Source organism: Micropterus salmoides, unplaced genomic scaffold (assembly GCF_014851395.1).
Source record: "Micropterus salmoides isolate LMB-PRFRI ecotype aquatic unplaced genomic scaffold, ASM1485139v1 Ms_hic_scaffold_23, whole genome shotgun sequence".
In the NCBI taxonomy this organism is placed as follows: domain Eukaryota; kingdom Metazoa; phylum Chordata; class Actinopteri; order Centrarchiformes; family Centrarchidae; genus Micropterus; species Micropterus salmoides.
The window spans coordinates 9298887-9318824 of record NW_024041484.1 but is presented as its reverse complement, the minus strand read 5'-3'; the positions used below and the strand labels follow the sequence as shown (position 1 = coordinate 9318824).

Sequence of the window (19938 nt, the reverse complement as noted above, 5' to 3'; positions counted from 1 at the left end):
CCGAAACTGATCAGTCACACATGAACTTCGCTCCCTTCATTTTCATAACAAGCTGTGAAAGGCAATACAACTTAATTTCCATGTCTTCTAAGTGGTTAATCAACTTGTTGTCTGGGACCTGTTAGCTTTAGCCTCAGTATTTTCATCTCAACCATGTATGTAGCCATCAAGTGCGTATTTCAGAGCTCTTTTACAAGATTCCCCTTTTAAAACAAGTCACCTGGAAACATTTAAAAGTTAGCCGGTTTGCTTACTTAGCTAATAAAATCTGGCAGTGACAGTTACAGCCAAAAAGCAAATGGTCAGCAGCAAGAAATTAGTCTTATATCTGACTGAAATAGAGGATCAATCATCATTGGGAATGAATGGATGGCACTTTGTGTTAATTGGTAAAGAAAACAACCTGGAAAGAAGCAACTAAAGGAGGAAGGAAGGAAGGAACTCACGTGAAGGAGACGGTGAAGTGGAACCTTTGCCGCAGGCCTCTAAAGGTGATAAAGGACTGTCCGGGGAAGCTGCGGGTCGTCATCTCACAGTAGGGCTTCTCGTACTCCCCTGGTGGACACTGGCACATGAAACCACCAGCAAGCCGGTTGACACACTTGCCACCGTTCTTACACACACCGGGTACACACCGTCCTGATGATGCATTCAGCTCACAGTGCTCGCCTGAGGAAAAAAGAGGGTTCAGCTTTGCACAAATTCTGAGTTTCCCAAGTTTGTTTGTTAGTTCATTCTTTAATTAAATTTATTTTACTGGGGTTGACACCTTTAGCACAGGTTTCAACAGGTGACATCTTCAAACCTTGTGTATACTGTAAGACACTGTTGTCTGTACATATGAGGTGTGTATTACAATTACAGTGTAATGCAATGTGAATGATAAATTACCTGTCATCACATCATCTCATCAATGTATTATCATCATTTTATCTTTTCTGTGAAGCATGTTGTCTACCCTTGATTAAAATACAGACTTATCAGATGTGTCATCTGTTTGGAATCCAGTTGTTTTAACAAGATGCCTTTCATTATAAGTCAAGCACACTTATAAAACAGTGGTAACATTATGTTGCCCCTTATAAAACACCACTTAAAAAATGCCTACCTCCATCTGAACATAAGAAACAACAACAAAGTCCTGTTTATAGGCCTTTTCTGGGAACTGCAGGGCTTAGCCACAATCTTAGGCAACAATTTGGCCATATTTGGAGAGAAGAGAGAGGGTGGGAGAGACAAAGGAGTAAGGAGCATGGAAGGGGAGTGACAAGGGGAAAAAACTTATAAAAGAGTGTGTGAAAGAAAGAAACTCCTGCTGATACTTTTCAGATCAGATAATAGCTGACCAGCTAAATCCATCTTAGCTTCACTCTAGCATGAGTTTTAAAGAAGTTGTGAAGTAATAGAAAACATTTACTCTTGAATGAATTCACTATATTCCTATTATTTGAGATTGCATATAGGAATTGCCTTTCTCTGTACCCACATTCCCTCAACCAGTTCTACATCTCTTTAAACATTTACCATAATGAATGAAAGGAACTTTCTGTTCACAGTTAAAATTGGATATAGGCATCTACTACCTGGGTCTTTATGACATTTTACTGATGTGCAATGTCTAATTTGAAGTGATATTTGAATGGAGATGGTGAGGGGATGGAAGAAAACATCATGTCAGCTGTGGCAGGACAAGTATTAACAGGAATATAAAAAGTATACCTGACAAGTCCATCTAGTGACTGACCAGTAGCCTCAAGGTGAGGTGAGTAATGCATGCAGCTCTGTGAGTCACCATGAGTCTGTCCTTCAGTGAATAACTTGAAGGCTGAATGTTTATCAGATTTATTATATTATATTATCTAATTTAGGGAAATTCTTCCTAAATGACCATGTAGCTTTGTCCTAAATCAGAGAGTTGGGCCCGGTTTTCTGGCTCGGCTCATATAAATTCCTCTACTAATACACCAGCAGACCTCTGTCTGACTGTAATTTTATTTGTGATAGGTGCTTCTGTGTCCCATGCAGTATTGTGTGTCAACCTGCTGTCCAGACAAGATCTCTCCACCCAGGACACACACAGACCCCCAACACCACAGCCTGGAACCAGCTAATGGCCCTTCTCTCCTCAGCATAATCCTTTTTTCGAGGACGAATTATAAGGATCCATTTCCCTGTAATGTAGGAAACCCAAGGAGGACAGCGGCCCCCTTGTCATCAGCCCCATAATGGCCCCTGATGGGCCTTGACTATCTGAAGTTGAACTGTGACCTTCAAAGTGGGGGACACGGAGATGTAGGTAAGGGAAATATGATGGGTGAGTGGAGAGGACGGACATGGGGAGTAGGAGACGTAGGCGAGACAGGACCAGTGAGTGACAAAGGCAGGTATAATCAGGTAATTACATCAGATAAGATAGAGGAAGAGAAGGGGAAGAGAGGCAGAGTGTTGGGAGAGAGGGGGAGAGGAGTTATGAAGCCTGTCAGAGGACCTCCAGACTCTATTAGGGAGAGACAGAGAATCAGAGACAGTCAGTCAGGTATCAGATGTACAAGGGGGAAGTATGGGAGGAAGATCACGGACACGGGAAATATTTCGGAAAGTAATTTCAATGAGAATGATGAAAGCTTCCGAGGCTTCCCATAGCTCCTCTACCATGTGAATGCTGTGCAGAATGACTAACTGCCAGCTTCCAGGCAGAGTTTAGGGTTCTTAGTCCTTTTCTCTGCATCGGTGTAAAAGCCAGGTTTTAAATTAAAGGTACCCTGTGGAGTTTTGATGTTCACATTTAGCGGTTCTCACCAAATAATACTGTGTGTACCCTTAAGGGCAAACCAAAGCATTTCATTCCTCATAAAGCATTTGCAATGCCAATTTTTTGTATATCTCTGGAAACCTACATTTTATTTTTACATCCATGTTTGCTAGCAAGCAGGTTTCATCTTCCCTGCCTTTTGGCTAGCGCATTGCTAAATTTTATTGGCACATTACCACGTCAGAAGAAGATCGTGAAAAACATCGGCAACAATGTACATCTCATAACCCCTATCCCGTATACATGTGTACTTGTGTACATGCTAGAAGGCGATGAGATATAAACCCCCCCAAAATCGGATACTACTCCTCAAAATAGCACTAGTGGCCTAAAGCTCCATGGTCTAACTTTGTACCTGCATTAATTGATGTTTTGGTTATTAAGGGGTAGTGCAACAAGCTGTTAACACAACCCTGACATATCGTGACCCTATAAAGTTGGTATGACGAGTCATTAAGCAAATAGTAGCTTATTTAGACATCAAATATACACGTTGCAACATTCCATTCCATGTATTCATTTAGCTGATGCTTTTATCCAAAGCGACGTAAAATTGCTATATATGTCAGAGGTCGCACGCCTCTGGAGCAAGGGTTAAGTATCTTGCTCAGGGACACATTGCTGGATGTGTCACACTGGGTAATTGATATTAGCATGTATTCTGACTTTTGGTTCTGGCCACCAAACTTATACATATATTCACTCTTCTTTTAGGTCTGTTTTGGTCTCCACTAACTCCTGAAACAACGCTGACTATAGTGGTGAGACTGAACCAAAACAGTAAAGCTGCAGGCCTCTAAAATAAAGATGAGCTGGAAGATGCTAACATGCCCCATGGAGCTGAGGAGGACCACAGTCGGGATAATTATCTGAATTTGTCACTACTAAGTGACCCCTTTCACATTATACACTTTGTCTATTGTTAGTATAAAAATATTAATTAGAGCAGCTTTAAGTTATAGTAGCCACTGATCCGTTGAGTACTGAAAACTTGTCTCCATTTTGGCTTACTGATTTATGAGGATTAAAAGAGAATTTGCTAATAATCTTTACTGATCTCAAAAACACATAGGAGGACAACACTCTAAAGCAATGTGAATGGGTCCTTTACTTTCAAGTAGCACAAAAACAATGTGGATTATAGGTGGCCAAAAGAGAGTAAGAGCTACCTTTCTGAATTCATTGCTTTCACAGTATTTCACAAAATACGAATATTCTAAATTTACATTAAACACTAAAGATATTAAAGCTAATGTGGTTTTGGTGAATGGGTGAAGGGATATTTGTAACGGATCTGGTTTGACCAGTCTCGTCAGCATTCCGTACACCTCCATACAGAAATAAATCTACTGTATGTATGTGTGTGTGTGTGTGCGTGCATGTGCAGGTGGCTATACCTACAGTATTACAAAACATGTTTTTACTTTGCTGAACTGGGGTCGACCTCAAGCTACAACAATAGGTGACGAGAGCTTTTACAACTTGTCAGTGCGGTTTGGCGGTTTTGTACAAGCCATAAAAGCCTTTGTCAGGAAGAATATGAGCCCTTGCACATACTTAGAAGACTTTCATAGTGTTCTTTGGAAAAAGTTCTTCTGTGGTTGCTTTATTGCACACAGACAATTATCACTATCATTATTTGTGTAATTTGTATTAAGCACAATATACTGTAGTTTAGCTTAGGAATAAGAAGACACTAAGATTTTTTTCTAATCATCAATAATAATAATAATAATAATAGGTATCAAAAGTAATAATTTCTAGTATTAGTAGTCTAACACTGATAGTCTGCCCACATCCCTCCAATTCAAACTCACCCGTGAAGTCTTCCAGGCACTCGCAGGTGTACCCTCCCTCTCGGCTGCGGCATCTCCCGTTGTTCTTGCAGGGTCCTGAGTAGCAGAGGTCGATCTCGGTCTCGCAGTAGTCCCCGGTGAAACCGAGCGGACAGCGACAGCGCAGCCCGTTGATGGGGTGGATGGGTCGAAACAGGACCGTGTCGGAGGCGATGAAGGGAGGGGAGCTGTCGAACTTCAGCACCGACACACACTTCATGTAGTTCTCACAGGGCTCGCGCAGGCAGATGTTGTCGTCAAAAGGCAGTACCTAAAGAGAAGGAGAAATCAGTCACATTAATAGATTTGTTCTTCTTTCATTTCAGAGCCTTAAAATGCCTGGTCAGTTTTTGGAGAATTATCCTTATTTTGCACTTGTGTGAATATGTATCTGTGTGTCTGATTAAGTATGTATGTTACCTCCTGAGAGGATATCAGCCTCAGCAGAGTCCTGTTGAGGTAGATCTGCTCCTGCAGCTCCTCAGAAGGGAAGAATGTCCCTTTACCCGGGGCGCCTCCGGGCTGCATTGCCGAAAAGGTTACGTTGAGGATGGAGCCCTGCACGTCGGTGTCATTCTGGATGTTGAACACGAATACTGCTTCCCGTGTGGTGGACAGCACTGCCGCCACGCCCTCGAGGAAGAGGCTTAGCAGGGGAGAGAGGAAGCGCTCCTGGGACATGTTCTCAAGACGCACCGTGATGCTGTTGGTCAACATGTCATCAGTGATGATGGTGACACGCAGCGTGCAGAGTGCCACAACACGATGGATACCATCTGGAGAAAAAAGAGAGCGGACATTTGACTGTTATACGCTTTTACTTGTTTGCAGCTCCAAATGGGAGTAAAGTGTAACGATCTGACAACAGAAAACGGCACACTCAAGTCTAACTAGTCTAATAAAGTAATGCAAGAGTGAAAAGACAAAAGGTCCTAAATCAGGCCGTGTGTCCTTAGACACGAGGCCAGGTTTCAGCAAGGTGAGTGCTTTATGTGAAACAGTACATATCAACAAAGCAGTGGAAGGTCACATTAAGTCAACAGCAACACACACTTGCAAGCCAGAGGTGTTTCCAAAGTTTACAATGGCGCAAGAACGTGTCAAATATGTCACCGCCTCCTTTAGGAAACTAATTGTAGACCTGCACTACATTTAAAAAAGAAGTACTGATTTATTTACTGTAATCGTGTGTATGTATTTCTCTCACCTATTTCCTGACTAATATCATCTTACACTCAGACTTGGAGAGATGTGACTGCCCACTGATTTATAGCCAAAATGCCCCCTCTTTATGTCTCTGGACAACTGCCTTTCTCCTCCACTCATGTTTGTCTTCACTGCCATGATCTCTCCTAATCTATTAAATGTAGAGAAAGCACTTGGTTTAAATGAAACAACTGTTATTAGCTTATCTATTCTTTAGCGGTCAGTCGAAGTGTCTCACATTGGCCTAAATATTGTTTCAGAAATACAGGTCTTAAATAGGGTCTTAATTATTCAACTGATGGCTACAATCATGATATCGTGCTAATTCAGTGCTGTGTAATGATAGAAAAAACGCCTGAGGCTTAATATGCATGTCCCAAGCAAAACGTTAGCATTCTCACCAGTTGATGAGCTGTGTAAACGACACGGAACACATAGAAACAGCATTGTTTTTGTATTGCTAAGATAGAGGATAGCTGTAGCACTGTGGGACAGAATCAGAAGAAGAAAATGTGACTTTTTCTTTCTAACATAACATGGCAAAGTAATCTCTTCCCATAGAGCAGGAAAGAGGCGCTAACCTCACCCTAAACTCTGATATAGCACTTTGCAGCATCTGGGTCCACCGTTATGATGCAATTCTTAATGGGGGTAACGCTGAACGTATGCTGTAAATATCTGCTATGTACAGCTTCAACACATATTGGTTGGGCCCAATCCAATCTACCCTGCCCTCTCTACAATGCAGCTTAACAGCTTGACTTGTTTACTTTGTTACACTTTTGCCTCTAGATTGAATTAAGTGGTTGCCACTCGCAGCAGATTCGGTTTGATTCAAACCCCGGCTGGGAGTAATTGGATCAGTCTAGGATTTCTGCCCCTGGGGAGGGTTGGGTCTGGTCTCATACCTACTTCTGGCACAACTGTAAGCTCTGGTGCCTATGGAAGGAAACAGAAGGCTATAGGCAGCAGAGGGCACAGGCTCGGTGAAATACAGCTGACAACAGGTGGTGAGGCCAGATGAAAAACGCAGGGGGATAATACTGTTGAAGAGGAGCAGAGAGATGGGTCGGATTGCACAGCTTTGCTGCACCATACTGAGCACATGGATGTGTCATAGGTGTATTACTGAGTGTGTGTTTGTGGGGGGGGTTAGGGGTGTGTGTGTGGGGTTAGGGGTGAAAGAGTCATGGTGAGGTTCGGCCACAGGTGCCCTGTCACTCGGATGTAGATGAGGTAATTTCTCAGGACCTTAAACTCTCCTCACACGCACACATACAGACACACAGTCGATCAGAGCAGGGTGTGGACAGGCTGGCTCATCAGGCTAACCTCAAGCTAACTGCTAACAAGACTGGAGGTCAACCCCACCTGCACTAGGACAAATAACTCACAACGGGAAGCAACATAAGAGTCAATTTGTTCAGTGCAGCCAAGCTACTACTGGTTTGTGGCTGTAGAAGGCATAAATCGGGCTGCACGGGTGACAACAGAGTGACAAAAAGCACGCATATGAATGCAGACACTCATCAATGAGTCACTCCGCAGGACAGTGACATTAAGCAGCAGCTGTGGTGTGACGGGCTGTTGTAATGTGCTGGAATGGAGGTGCTCATTCAACACAGTGCTAACAGACGTACAGTGTCTGTTGGCTTCTGTGTTCATTTCTCTGCAGCGCTCCACACCTGTCTCTCCCTGTAGGTCGAGGGAAACACTATTATCCCACTTGCTGCCAGAGATCCATTAGCTGATAGTTTACACACACTCGATTACACACATCCAGCATGGACTCATGTGAGGATGCAGAGACATTTCGCAATGATATGACTCTATGTATGTAATCGAAATTTAGGATATAAAATCCTACTTTGGTGGCTCGCTCTGTTCTTTTGTTAAGTCTGTGGTTTTTCTTGCATACAGCCACACACACACTTCAAGCCAACAGTCGTGCAAGTCTGTAAACCAAGTAGGTCCTGACACAATCTGTTACCATTGGGCCTAAATAAACATAACAGTATAGCCCTGTGCAGCACACAAGCTCACTGTTTCATTCACATTTATTCATTCTCATTTCACACCCAAACACACAAATTGCATAGTGAAAGCAATCCTCAGTGTAAGGCTTTCACATGATGACTGACAAGGGACTTCATCACCTATTGTACACACAAGTGGAGCTATTTCGTGACTAAGTAAACTACAGCAGATTTGCACTCCGATACAAGTCAGCGCTCTAAGAATTATTAGCTTCCAGTGGATGGTGGGGGGAGGCGGGGGGGACACCACGGAGCCCAACCAGTGCTGGATGCCGAAAATGATGGACAGTGACAGAAAAGATCACAGGGTCGTGTAAAGATGGGAAGAAGGATTTATGAGGCTGAAAAGGTGCTCAGAAAATCCGATTTCAATTGCACCGGCTATGCAATAATGTGGCACCAAGTATAACTTTAGTAGTGCATCAGTTTTTAAATACTGCTAGAGGCCGGCAATATCTCATACCTTTCCTCCTCAAACATGACTCTGACCTACGCTAAGAATTAAATAAAAGAACTACAAGATAGTTGTTTGTTTCCTTTCTCTTTCTAGTGGCATCCCAACTCACACTATTTATAGAGCCCACCAGCTGCTAGCATGGGATCACACACAAACGCAGAGGATGGGCTGAACCCTGGGAAGGGTGTGTCACAGGCACAGACGCAATGGAAAAAAACATTCTACGTGTGTAAGTATGCCCACACACACACACACACACACACACACACACACACACATATCTATAGGCACCCACCAGCAGACATGCACAAACAGGTTTTAAAGGACTTAGAACCACTCAGCGTTTTAATAAATGACCCTCCAAGTAAAAACAAATAGAGGGAATATCAAAGCTGCGGTGTAATCGCAACACTTTTGAAGTATCATGGGTAGATACTTTAATAGGTATACACATTCCCTTATCTGTATCAGCTGCGCTGTTGATTCAACACATTTACAAGCCTCCATACAAAAAAGATCAGCAATCATTTTATAGCACATAATGATCTGGTTATTGTACTTTTATAGCCTTACGTCACTGATAAACATGGATCTAATGATTAAGAGGTGTCACACACCTTACTTAGATTCAGTTAGCTTGGTAGTTTGCATTTAGTGAGGTGGAAGTGGATTAATAATTGACAAAAGCCAAAAGAGATGTATCGATAGAGGGCTAGTGTTGAGGGCTGCAGAGGTGATAATAGCTGTTAGTGACCTGTGAAGGAAGCCACACCAATGGCACACTTGTGTTTGTGTATGAGGACAAACGACCACACACTCATGTAGACACTTAATAAATTGTCTATTAAGTGTCAGTGTGATTGCCTGACCACATGGTTCTATCTCCCCCCCCAGGTCTCTGTGGTTTGTGCTCGACATGACCAACCTAAATTGTTGACACACATTCTGTCCAGCTGTCACTGTGAGTGACAACCACACACAGCTCACAAGGACGCACACACATGCATGTACAATATTTACATATGCATCCAAACACACAAGAGCACAGGAGGTTTGGTCATTACTACACTTTAAAGTCACAAATTTATTTAAGATTTCTTTTTTCCATCCGTTGAAAGTTGACTTATTTCAAATAGATTTTTCTTCGTCCTTCCTTTCAAAACAATGTGATACACAGACAACTCTGGTGGCCACCACCCCCCTGCCCAACTCCACTGTGTAATGTCAACAGTGGTGTTTAGTCAGTTAGTGAGAGGGATGGTCAGTAAAACAAAAGAAAACAAACAAGACATTTGTAGCCGCGACAGGTTTCAGAGAGGTGACAAGCCCACCAGAGAGACACACTTTAGCCATTTCACACACTGTTTCTGCCCTCCTAGAACGGCAAAATCCAGGCTACACATTTTTATCTGATAATCATTTAATTCATCTTTACGTTTTACCGACCCATCTTAGACTTTCATTCTTTTCTTTTTGTTTTTTTTACCACAGAGAACACCATGGAAAACACCCAACTTGGAACTATTCCTTCCTTCATTTGCCCTTGCTCAGCTGAAGAAGTTATTTCCATCCTGCTGGCATTTATCATGACTAAAGAGAATAGTAATTGAGAGCTTAAAATGTTACAACCTCACAGGAGGCCTGCCATTATAAAAGCAGGAAGACTTTACGACAGGGCATTGTAAAACATTTTCTCTGCCAGTTTTTCACCCCACAATGCATTTTACTGCACAGCTGAATTCTTACAGCAGAGCAGCCTAAGAAAACTGCTGTCAGTTGTTTTTAATCACCCCCCCACACACACACACACCCACCCCTTTTCTCCTTCTCTCTCTGCCTTTTGCTCCCTCTTTTGAAGAAAAATTTTCAAATTTTTGAATCAGTACAAAGCCTGTAACCTCAGTGGCTCCCAGCCAATCATGGGCAGAAACTCAACTGTCAGCTCCACCTTACTGGTCACACACCTGAACGCCCCCAGCCTATCAGGAAGGGTAAACTCATGAAGGGCACACACAACGCTTTACAACTTTAGAGGTGATGAAACACATGCGCTCTTTTACAATCTGGCAACATTTCTGCTTCTCTTGCCATTCTTTTCTTTTCTGTTTCCAATACCCAATAAAACATCTCTGCAATAGGAATGACTGCCCAAAACAATAACTTTCAACTGCTCTGAGCGGAGTTCAATGAAAATCTTTCTTTCTCATCTTTTGCTTGTCCTCTCATCTCTCTAATCTCTCTTTGTGTGCCCATGCGCCAATTAAAACATTTGAGTTTTCCTCAAAGGAAGTCCAACACGATGTCAAGTCTCATCTCTCTTTCTTTTACTCTCTCATGGCAACCAGCGCCAACATCAGATCGCATATCAGCAGCCTGCAGACACACTGACAGACATCCTGTATGCTAAAAGCAGAGGAAGAATCACACAGAAGTTAACTTATTCAAAGCACCATCAATCAAAAGAAGGATCTGCAGAAATAAAGGAAAGGATGGGCAGAAAAAAAGAGATTGGTGAGAGCAGGAAATGAGGGAAGAATGTCTCAGGGACTGGACAGCAGATTACAATAGTGCATTAATCTCCTGGGGGACTACAGCTTTATGCTGGTGAAACAAACTTTCATATCCATAAACTACAACTATCCAAAAGCTACTAACTGATGAATCTTAACTCACTTGCTTAATGTAGAATCTACATTTTTATAGGAGCAACAGGCATCCATTAGCAACTACTAATTACATGTTTACCCATGTGACCAATACCGGTAAACTATAGAGCTGCTAGTCGCAGCTAACAAAATGTTTAAAGAAACAGAATCCTACCACTAGACATTGCTGTTTCATCCCTTCATGAAAAAAGCAAGAAAGAAAGCAAAGAAAAACACCAGTCATGACAGCCTAAAGTGAGTAAATTACATGACGTCACGCTGGTCACACCTGCTTGTGTTTTAAATCAATCAAATGTCATAAAAACAGAGCCAGGCTGCAGTCTCCACCTGCTTCCAGTCCTAAAGCTAAGCTAACTGGTTGCTGGCGTCATATCTAGTGGACAGATAACAGGTCTCAATCGTCTTATTTAACTCTTGGCGAGAAAACTAGTAAGCATATCTCCCAAATTGTCAAACTTTTCATTTACACAACCGCAGTCCCAAATCAAAGCTATGACTGAATCCAGTGGAGCAAAAGTTGGACCCATTACTTAAATTAACCTCATCTTCTATTCTGGAGGAAAACTGCCATAGAGGAGTTAAAAAAATTTAATTGTGAAAGTTTACACATAAAGTATGTGATTTTATTGTTAAGCTTTAACACTGACACAGACAGTGGTGATTTCAAATGCAGACCAAGGCTAACCAAGGGTAGATGATTAACCACAGGAATGTCAGAGGCAGCAGGTTAATAGATAAAGACTAGAGACAGAGAGAGATGTGTGGATTATCTGGAATAAATCTATAGGAACAGACTTGCTGTGTTTTTGTCCATAACAAACAAATCTTTTTCACATCAAAGGGGGTGCAGTTCTACCCACCTTACAATATGATTTATGGAGGAACAACAAAGCCAAAACATTAGGCACAGGGCACAAACACGATCACGGCCAAGAACACTTTGCTGTCACCTTAATTGCAGCTTTACACAAGAATTGACAGAGGCACGAGTCTACTGTACAACCTCTGTCAGCTTACACTCAGCACTGGAGAGCTTCTATCTGCTGGCACTCATCTGCTGATGCATGTGTGTGTGTGTGTGTGTGTGTGTGTGTGTGTGTATGAGTACGCTGGCTCATATCTGGAAGCATTCGGCGAAAGGCCCTCTCATCTCTTTCCACAAGCTGTTGGCCGTATTTTTTCTCAGGTATGCCCGCTTGGCCGTTTGATTAAAGTGTTGCAGACAGAGGGGGCTAAGCTTTGAACACTCGCACAGACACATGGAGATAAACTTGACGGACATGGAGACCGCTGGGCAGTCAGATAGAGGTGAAATCTTGGAAAAGGGAGTGAAACCATGGACAGAGACAGCGAAGGGAAGGGAGAGGAGGGGAATAATATACTGTATGTTATTTAATATGCAGTGTGAGTAAGATAAAGGGGGGGAATGAAAACAGCAATAAATAATGGGGGGTAGACGGAGAGAGGGATAAGCAGTGTGCTTGTGTGTGTGTGTGTGTGTGTGTGTGTGTGTGTGTGTGTGTGTGTGTGTGTGTGAGAGAGAGACGGTGTATTCCACTTCCATCTCGTAATGCAGGAGGCTGATTAACTGTAGTGTCCGAGTTGCAAAATTGTGTGTGCATGTGTGACTATATATCCTCAAGCCTACACACAATTTCCCTGCAACACCTGCAGCTCTTTAGGAGGGCCAAACAAGCTAAAGACCTCCCGTCTTTTCCACTATTCCTCTTCTTTTCCTCTTCTACTCTTCACTCTCCTCTCACCGTAGTGACCACACTAGTGGGATTAGCGCTCACAATCTCTCTATGAGCCATCATGGTGGAAAAAGTGTCAGCAGGCGCACAAAAGCTGGTGAGCGTGGGTGAGGTATGGGCGTTGGTTGGGTGGGGGCTGTGTGAGGATGTCACAAGGATAACATCCCAGAGAACAGGTGGGATTGCACACAGACGCACGGACTAAACCAGGATCAGTTATTGAACCAAATAACAGCCCTGAGGACAGGTGGGAAGGCAACTCACTGATGGATCCTTTGGAACACACAACGTTTTGAAAGGCTTATTATAATATGGACGGCATTTTGTTTAAATAAGCTCAACCATGTCAAGTGTGCCTTTTTTGATTAATTGTCTTGTTATCACAAGTCCATTGCAAGAGTGGGCTCCACCTTAGACTATGTTCAGATAGACAACAGCATTACATGAACAACCCCCACCCCCTTCATTTATTTGAGTGGGACAGCTGCGATGGCTTAGTGGGGCCACACAGAGGACTCAGGCAAACTCTGCTACAAAGTTGAACCTGGCTCAACTCATTGCCACATTATCCCGCAAGGTGCTGCGTTGGCCAATAGAATCCATGCAAGCGCAAATTCCTGGCACGTTAATCAGTAATGTGAACACTATATTTCAAACATTTACCTGGCATTTAGTTATAAAATCCTTCTTCGTATTGTTGTAAGCAACTGTGTAGTGTTTTGGCATCAGAAAAGCCTTCAAACTGGTGGAGGAGTTGCTCAAACCAGCCTTCCTGGACCATATTTCATTTATCAGCACATTACACCAGCAACCATTTATGTGTGTAAGTTTGACAAAAATAGACTGCAAGTCTAAAAAGATGCTTTGGGCCGCAATATACCCAGCTGTCATGATTACAACTGAGGTATATCTGTTCCAACAGAAAATACATGGTTGAAACACAACTGAAACACAAAGGGTTAAAAACCATCCACACACCCTGATAATCTGAAACCTTTGGCTTGGCACACGAGGAGTTCAGAGGCCTGTGCCGCTGTATCAACTCTCCTCCACCTTCACCTTTAAGCAGAACAGACTTCCACAAGTGCCCTTAGTGGCTGTACTTAAGCAGAGCACTCAGGGGCATCGAGTGCCAGGCCAAGAACTGACCCAGCTAGAATATCTATGTCCCATTTAGGATCCCTGGGAGAGACGAGTGAAAAGAATAGAAGCACTGTTCCTGCCCAGACAATACTAAACGAGCCCGGATGAGGAGGCCAGACAATGCAAAACGAGCCCAAATGAACGCCTGGCTTGTTTTAGTGCCTGAGAGTTGACTGGTATTAGTGCACTTGTTAGCTCGTCGCCTGCTAGACTATTGCCAAAGAAAAGGTAATTAATCATGGAGATACTGGAGAGACCTTGATCAGTGAAGTGCAGATGTGGACATGAGACTGAAAGCAGAGATGGAGGGAGAAAAGGTATCAGGCTTGTTTTTGTGACAAGGTTTCTGATGATAGAATCAGCAGCTGGTAGGGAACATCACATTCTGTTGTTAACAAGTTTGAAAAGACACCCTCGGGACAGAGCGTAGAGAAGTAGGAAGACAGGAAGTGAAAGAAAGAGGGGAACATTGTGGAAAACTGGATTAAGCCACCCGGCCTGTGTAAATCAATGAGAGCTACATTCTTTGTTCACTAAATTAGGACTTCTTTGCTTGGCTCACACAAACTCAATTAGAACATTTCAGAGCACAACACCAGTTATGTTGCACAACATCAGATCTAGAGAAAGCATAGGCCTAACAGTGCACTATCAAGCACCATTAGCTCTCTAAATGTGCAGGCAATTGAGGGCACCATCAAATCTCTCAACGCAGCGCTGCTTTCATAATTGATTTTAAAACACTGTTAAATCCACTTAGCTGTTCCCCGTGAGCACTCAGTCTTTTAGCTGTGCCAGTCAAAGCCCTCCACTCAAATGTCACAGCTTTCAAGTGTCGTCTGGCTCGGTTTTCACCAGATGATATGGCGAAAAAGAAAGAAAACATCACCCCTGCAGGCAAACATGTGGGTCAGAGTTTTACCCCACACAGTCGGGAGGTAAATTAATGACAATGATTAATGAAAGAAAAATTATCCAGAAACTGCTTCCCTGTCTTGATCTGACAACTGAGAGACAGTCAAATTAAAGTTTTAAAGACCCCTATTGCTAATTTAATTTAACTGTCACTTTTAATTATTCTGTCAGTATTCCTCAGTGATCTAGTCATCAAAGCGTCTGTTTTCCTTTAAAGACCTTCAACAGTTAACACTATTTGTTTCAAGTGCTATCTGTAATTGAATAACCGTAGGTATCCTTCTTTTCAAAGGTGGATATTATATTTTGTATTGTGTCTTTTATATTGGAATGAAAGACAGGTAAAGTGGAGGGCACAGGTCAAGATGAAGAAGATAAATGGAATGAGTGAGGTAGGAGTTTACCAGACACTTAGAGACACTGAAAAATCTCAGTAGATGGGTACCAATGATCTTCTGAGTAGTGTTAATCACCTGCTGCACAGTCCTCCGAATATGGGCTGTGCACCTCCCACGCTAATTGAGAAACTGGAGAACTCCTAACTGCTGTTAACTGTTGCTGTTGTTAGCTAGTTAAATCAGTTAGCCGTGCAGTTGCAGTCCTATTAATACTAGCTGACTCTGCCTGGAGAACCAGGTAGTGTTGGTGTTTACACAGCTAGCTCTGGGGCTTTGGACCACCGGGTAGGGGAGGTTTAATAAAGCTTTGGCTAACTGAAATAACTAGCTAGCAGTAAGCAGTTACTTTAGCAACAAGTATTTAAAGCTATCTGTCCACCAAGAAAACTGAGGCAGAGCAGCCTGAGGACTTCAGACAGTGTTTTTTTGGTGTGGTGTGAACGAGCTGAGGCAGAGCAGCCAGAGGACATAAAACCTTAAAATATTTTCTCCACAAAATATGATCCAGTTTCAACAAAATCAATGAATAAAATTATAAAACGTGTTGTGTTTTTGTACAGTAATTGGTGAGGCCCGGAGCCCAGAAACACTTTCTTGTCTCATGTGTGGTCTTAAAAACAGTAAATTTGTCAAATTCAGGTTAAAAATAACAACACATTTGGTCCTGGCAAACAGAAACTATGTGCGTTTTTATCTGCACATTAGGCAGGGAAGTGTGACCTGATCACAAGTGGTCACTGACGTACTTGGAGCTGTCCACTTTGATCGTTAATGCCAGGTACAAACAGGGCTGAGGAGGGTGTGACTAACCAAAGTGCTGAGTACGGTGAAACAGCAGGGATCAAGTGAGGTAAAGACCACATCACCACATTTCTACTCCAGTACAAGTCCAAACCTGTACTGCTCATTATCTCCAGTAGGTAGCCATTAGCCCTCGACATCATGTTAAAACTAGAATTAGCATCATTATGGCCTGTCAGAACTGGGAGATAAAAAGAAGCAAACTATGGGTGCTTACACATCAAATCTGTTTGGTTTGTTTCAAATGAGCTCTGGTGCATTTGTCAGTTTTGTTGGGTTCATTTATTGGTTTGTTGATGTGAAAGCTGTCAATCAATCTTGCTGAATGAGAATGCCTGAAAAGTAGGATCTCAGTCCACTTCTAAGTGGTGCAGTTGGTAGTGTGAAAGCAAAGCAGACCAACCAGAGGATATCATGATAGTACATAAATGATGATAACATGAATTCAAAAGAAGCTTTACTGCTAATAAATCCTTCAACTGTTCATGGAAACTTTCAAGGAAGCGATAAGCAATCTATTAAACAACTTATGTTTGTTTCTTTTTCTTTGCACAAATAACATAACACAAAAAATCACAATGCATTAAAGGGAAACAATTGAGAAAGGCTTAAAACATTTTTTAAATCCAAATGTATCAATGTAAAAAGGAAAAGTCATGTAACACATCTGCACCTGAATTCTGGGATTTTCCAGGATCAATTAGAAAGTGAAAATGAGTCCCCTGAGTTTGTGTAATTTGGCAGCTCCTCTTTAAAACATGATCTAACCCTAAGTCCAACAGTCACACCACCCTATACACTGGTAGGACGCCTCTTTTTTGTCCTGCTTCCTCCTGTTTGTCATTACTAATGACATATGAGGTCCTGTGGGACTCATTTAGACAGAGTAGGTGTATGTCACATAGAATATGTAGGATTCACATGATCACAATGCACCTACACACACATTAACACCGGTAGGATAGCTGGCGTCTATCTACTAATGTATCACCATGGTGAGTGGGGGAGTGCTTTTAGCATGTGTAGTAGGCTGATCAGTAGTTCTATTAGATCTTTTTAAAGTCCTTATTCAAGAGATCGCAGTAAGGTGAAGAGTCAAATGGGCCATTCTCTGATTCGTAGGAAAGAATCACTCAACTATAACAATCTAAATGCAGTGCAGCCTTGTCAACAGTTGGTCATGCTATGCTGCTCTGCACACACAATATCCTCAGACACAAGCACATGTTCACATGTGTACACACACATGTGCAAATATAGAAACACTAATCAGACACTTACAAATGTATTTAAGTACACAACCCATATATACATGCACGTATGCACACAGTGCTCCTCCACTCCTGCACTCTCTAGCATTGATCCCATTTGATAAGCTAGCAGTGGACAAATAGTTGGTTTGGTGGGGGGCGCACACTGATCAAAAGCCTCCTCACAGGTTGGCCTGCATCGCTCTCTTAAGAGCTACCCAGCCATGAATGGCCTAATAGGATCCAAGTATCCATTACACTGACACTAGATCCTCTCTCTGCCTCCGTCGTTAACGGCTCTCTCTCCTCACTCAACCTGGTTCCCGATCACACTTGTATTTCTTTCCTTCAGTTCTATGACGGACGCTTTATTGGTGTAGTAAAATATTAAGATTTTAATCGCCAAAGCAGTTTACAAAGGCAACAAATCTACTTGAAATCCAGGTAAATACAAAAAATAATGTAGTTAATAATGAAAAGAATAAACCTCAACTTTTTCTGGTAGTTCCTGACTTCCAGTTTTTCTTTTTCCATCACATTCCAACTCTCTACTTTCCTCTGTCTCTTTCTCTGTGATGAGGTGTCGGGTTACAGTTATTGTTGGTGCTGGTTACTGATAAATAGGGTGCCTAGTTACCAGCCAACGCACAATTGGCTCTTTTCAACAAAGCAGGGTAAAAAAAAAAAGGGAAGAGGAGGGGCAGGGTGGTGTGGTGTGGTGTATGGGGGGGTGTCACCCTGGGAAACCATGAGACTTGTGTCAGTTTAAATAGAGAGTCTGGCAAATCTTCAAGACGTTTGTGTGTGTGTGTTCAAGTGTGTGGATGTGCGCCTGCAAGGTTGTTTTCGCAGTTGCTGCGAGGACAAAGTTCGGGAGACACTGACCCTTCCGACACCCCTGAGTACCTCACCGACACCTGCTGAATGCCCGCTGACTACCCCCATCCTGCCTCAACCCCTCAACCCATGCTGGCATTAAGTTGGCACTCTGTCAAGCTCCACCTCCTTACAAAGACACAGGCTGCCTGATTGAAGGGACAGAAATGATCTCATCCTGAAGAATCTGACTCTATATTGTCTTCCTTCAACTGAAAACAGCACACATGCAATTACATTTTATATTTTGGCTGTAAAGCTCTAAATAATCTTCAAAATGAATGTTTGTTTTTTTGCAACCAACATTCAAAGGAAATTAAATCTCCACATTCATTTCTCGTCATTCAACTAACTGCTTAATCAACTGATTGTTTCAGCTCTACAACATTTTGGGAATGAATATTGGTGTTTTCAAAAGACCAACAGTCAAATACTTCAATTTTTCAATTCACTCAGATAAAACTTCCTTATAAATTTAAAAAAAGCATATAAAGTTACTGTAATGAAGGCCTATGTCCCAATTTATATGAATATATTGATTGGTTCTAAACCAGATGTAATATTGTAATAGTCTGGGGTTTTCACTTCACCTAAACAAGTTATAACTCATAAGTCTTTACTAAGCATTACTCTTCTATCTGGTAGCCCAAAATTGTCCCTTAATTGAAGCATTAGGGTAATCAAGGTATTTATATGCCAGTAAATGCACTGACACTGCATTGGTAATACACCTTTGACCCAGCAGCGATTATTTAAATGTTGTGGGCAAAGAAAAGAGACCGAATTGATGTTTTCTTACATCTTCTACTTTATTCCTGCATGCTTACGTACACTCTTGGGGTATCCACTGTTTCATAATTCACACTGTACTGATGTTACCTTTCTAATGGCAAGTGGCAGGTCTACTAGTTGCAAGGTTAGCCACTTTATATCTGCTGTCAAACCCCCAAGACCGGAAGAAGCAATTCAAACACCAAGGAATACATTCACTTTTACAAAAGCAGGCTGCTATAATTGTTAGTTTTCATTCCTAATTAGCCACGGTAAAACTCCACAACTACCTCACCCTCTATTCTCCAGCCGAGTATTTGAGGCCTGGGGGCTTGCTTTCAGACCTGCTGTCAACTTCTGGAAGTCTAGAGAAACACTATAAATTGTTAATGTACTAGCCGGAACTTTCAGGCTGTCAGAGGACAAGTGAAAGCTAACAATTATCGGCACTGCAAATGCTGAGCAGACAGATTTACAAATCACGGCTTGTAAACTTGCCTTCAAAGATGTTTTCTTTAATAAATGAGGTGTCCCTAACTGAAATCAAGCTTTATTGAACAGTATGGTGGCCCTTGAATTTACAACCCTTAAAGATTTTAAATAAAATCATGTTTTTTGATACTATCTATGGTTGCCATATTTCACAAATAGTCAATAAATGTAGTTCCATTCTGCAATTACCTCATTATGTAGCAGTTCATTCATTGTTAAAGTCTACCATTGCCTTGATTCAGATTGCTTTTAAATGCACAGGTGATACACAGTTAATAATGAATGTACCTAATCCAGCATTACAGTAAATTCTCCCTTTTGGACCTTTTAACTAAATCCACTGGATACAACTGAAAGAAATATTCTCATGAAGCTCACAAATACAAACATACAGTATGCATCATTAGCATAAGGTTTTCTGGGAGGCTGAGATAGCATTTCATATGTTTGGCCAATTGCTCTGACTAACACACACACACACACACACACACACACACACACACACACACACACACACACACACACA

General features: G+C 42.1%; 1 protein-coding gene across 7 annotated transcripts in view; it reads right to left on the bottom strand.

Annotated features, from left to right (window-relative positions):
- The window catches only part of celsr1a (cadherin EGF LAG seven-pass G-type receptor 1a), a 100473-nt gene that overhangs the window by 57679 nt on the left and 22856 nt on the right, over positions 1-19938 (bottom strand). For all 7 annotated transcript variants that reach the window (XM_038738502.1, XM_038738501.1, XM_038738506.1 and 4 more), the window contains exons 2-4: positions 5068-5423; positions 4630-4918; positions 447-669 (exon numbers count right to left, since the gene is read on the bottom strand). In XM_038738502.1, the coding sequence (XP_038594430.1) occupies positions 447-669; positions 4630-4918; positions 5068-5423 (868 nt within the window). The remainder of the gene's footprint in view (positions 1-446; positions 670-4629; positions 4919-5067; positions 5424-19938) is intronic.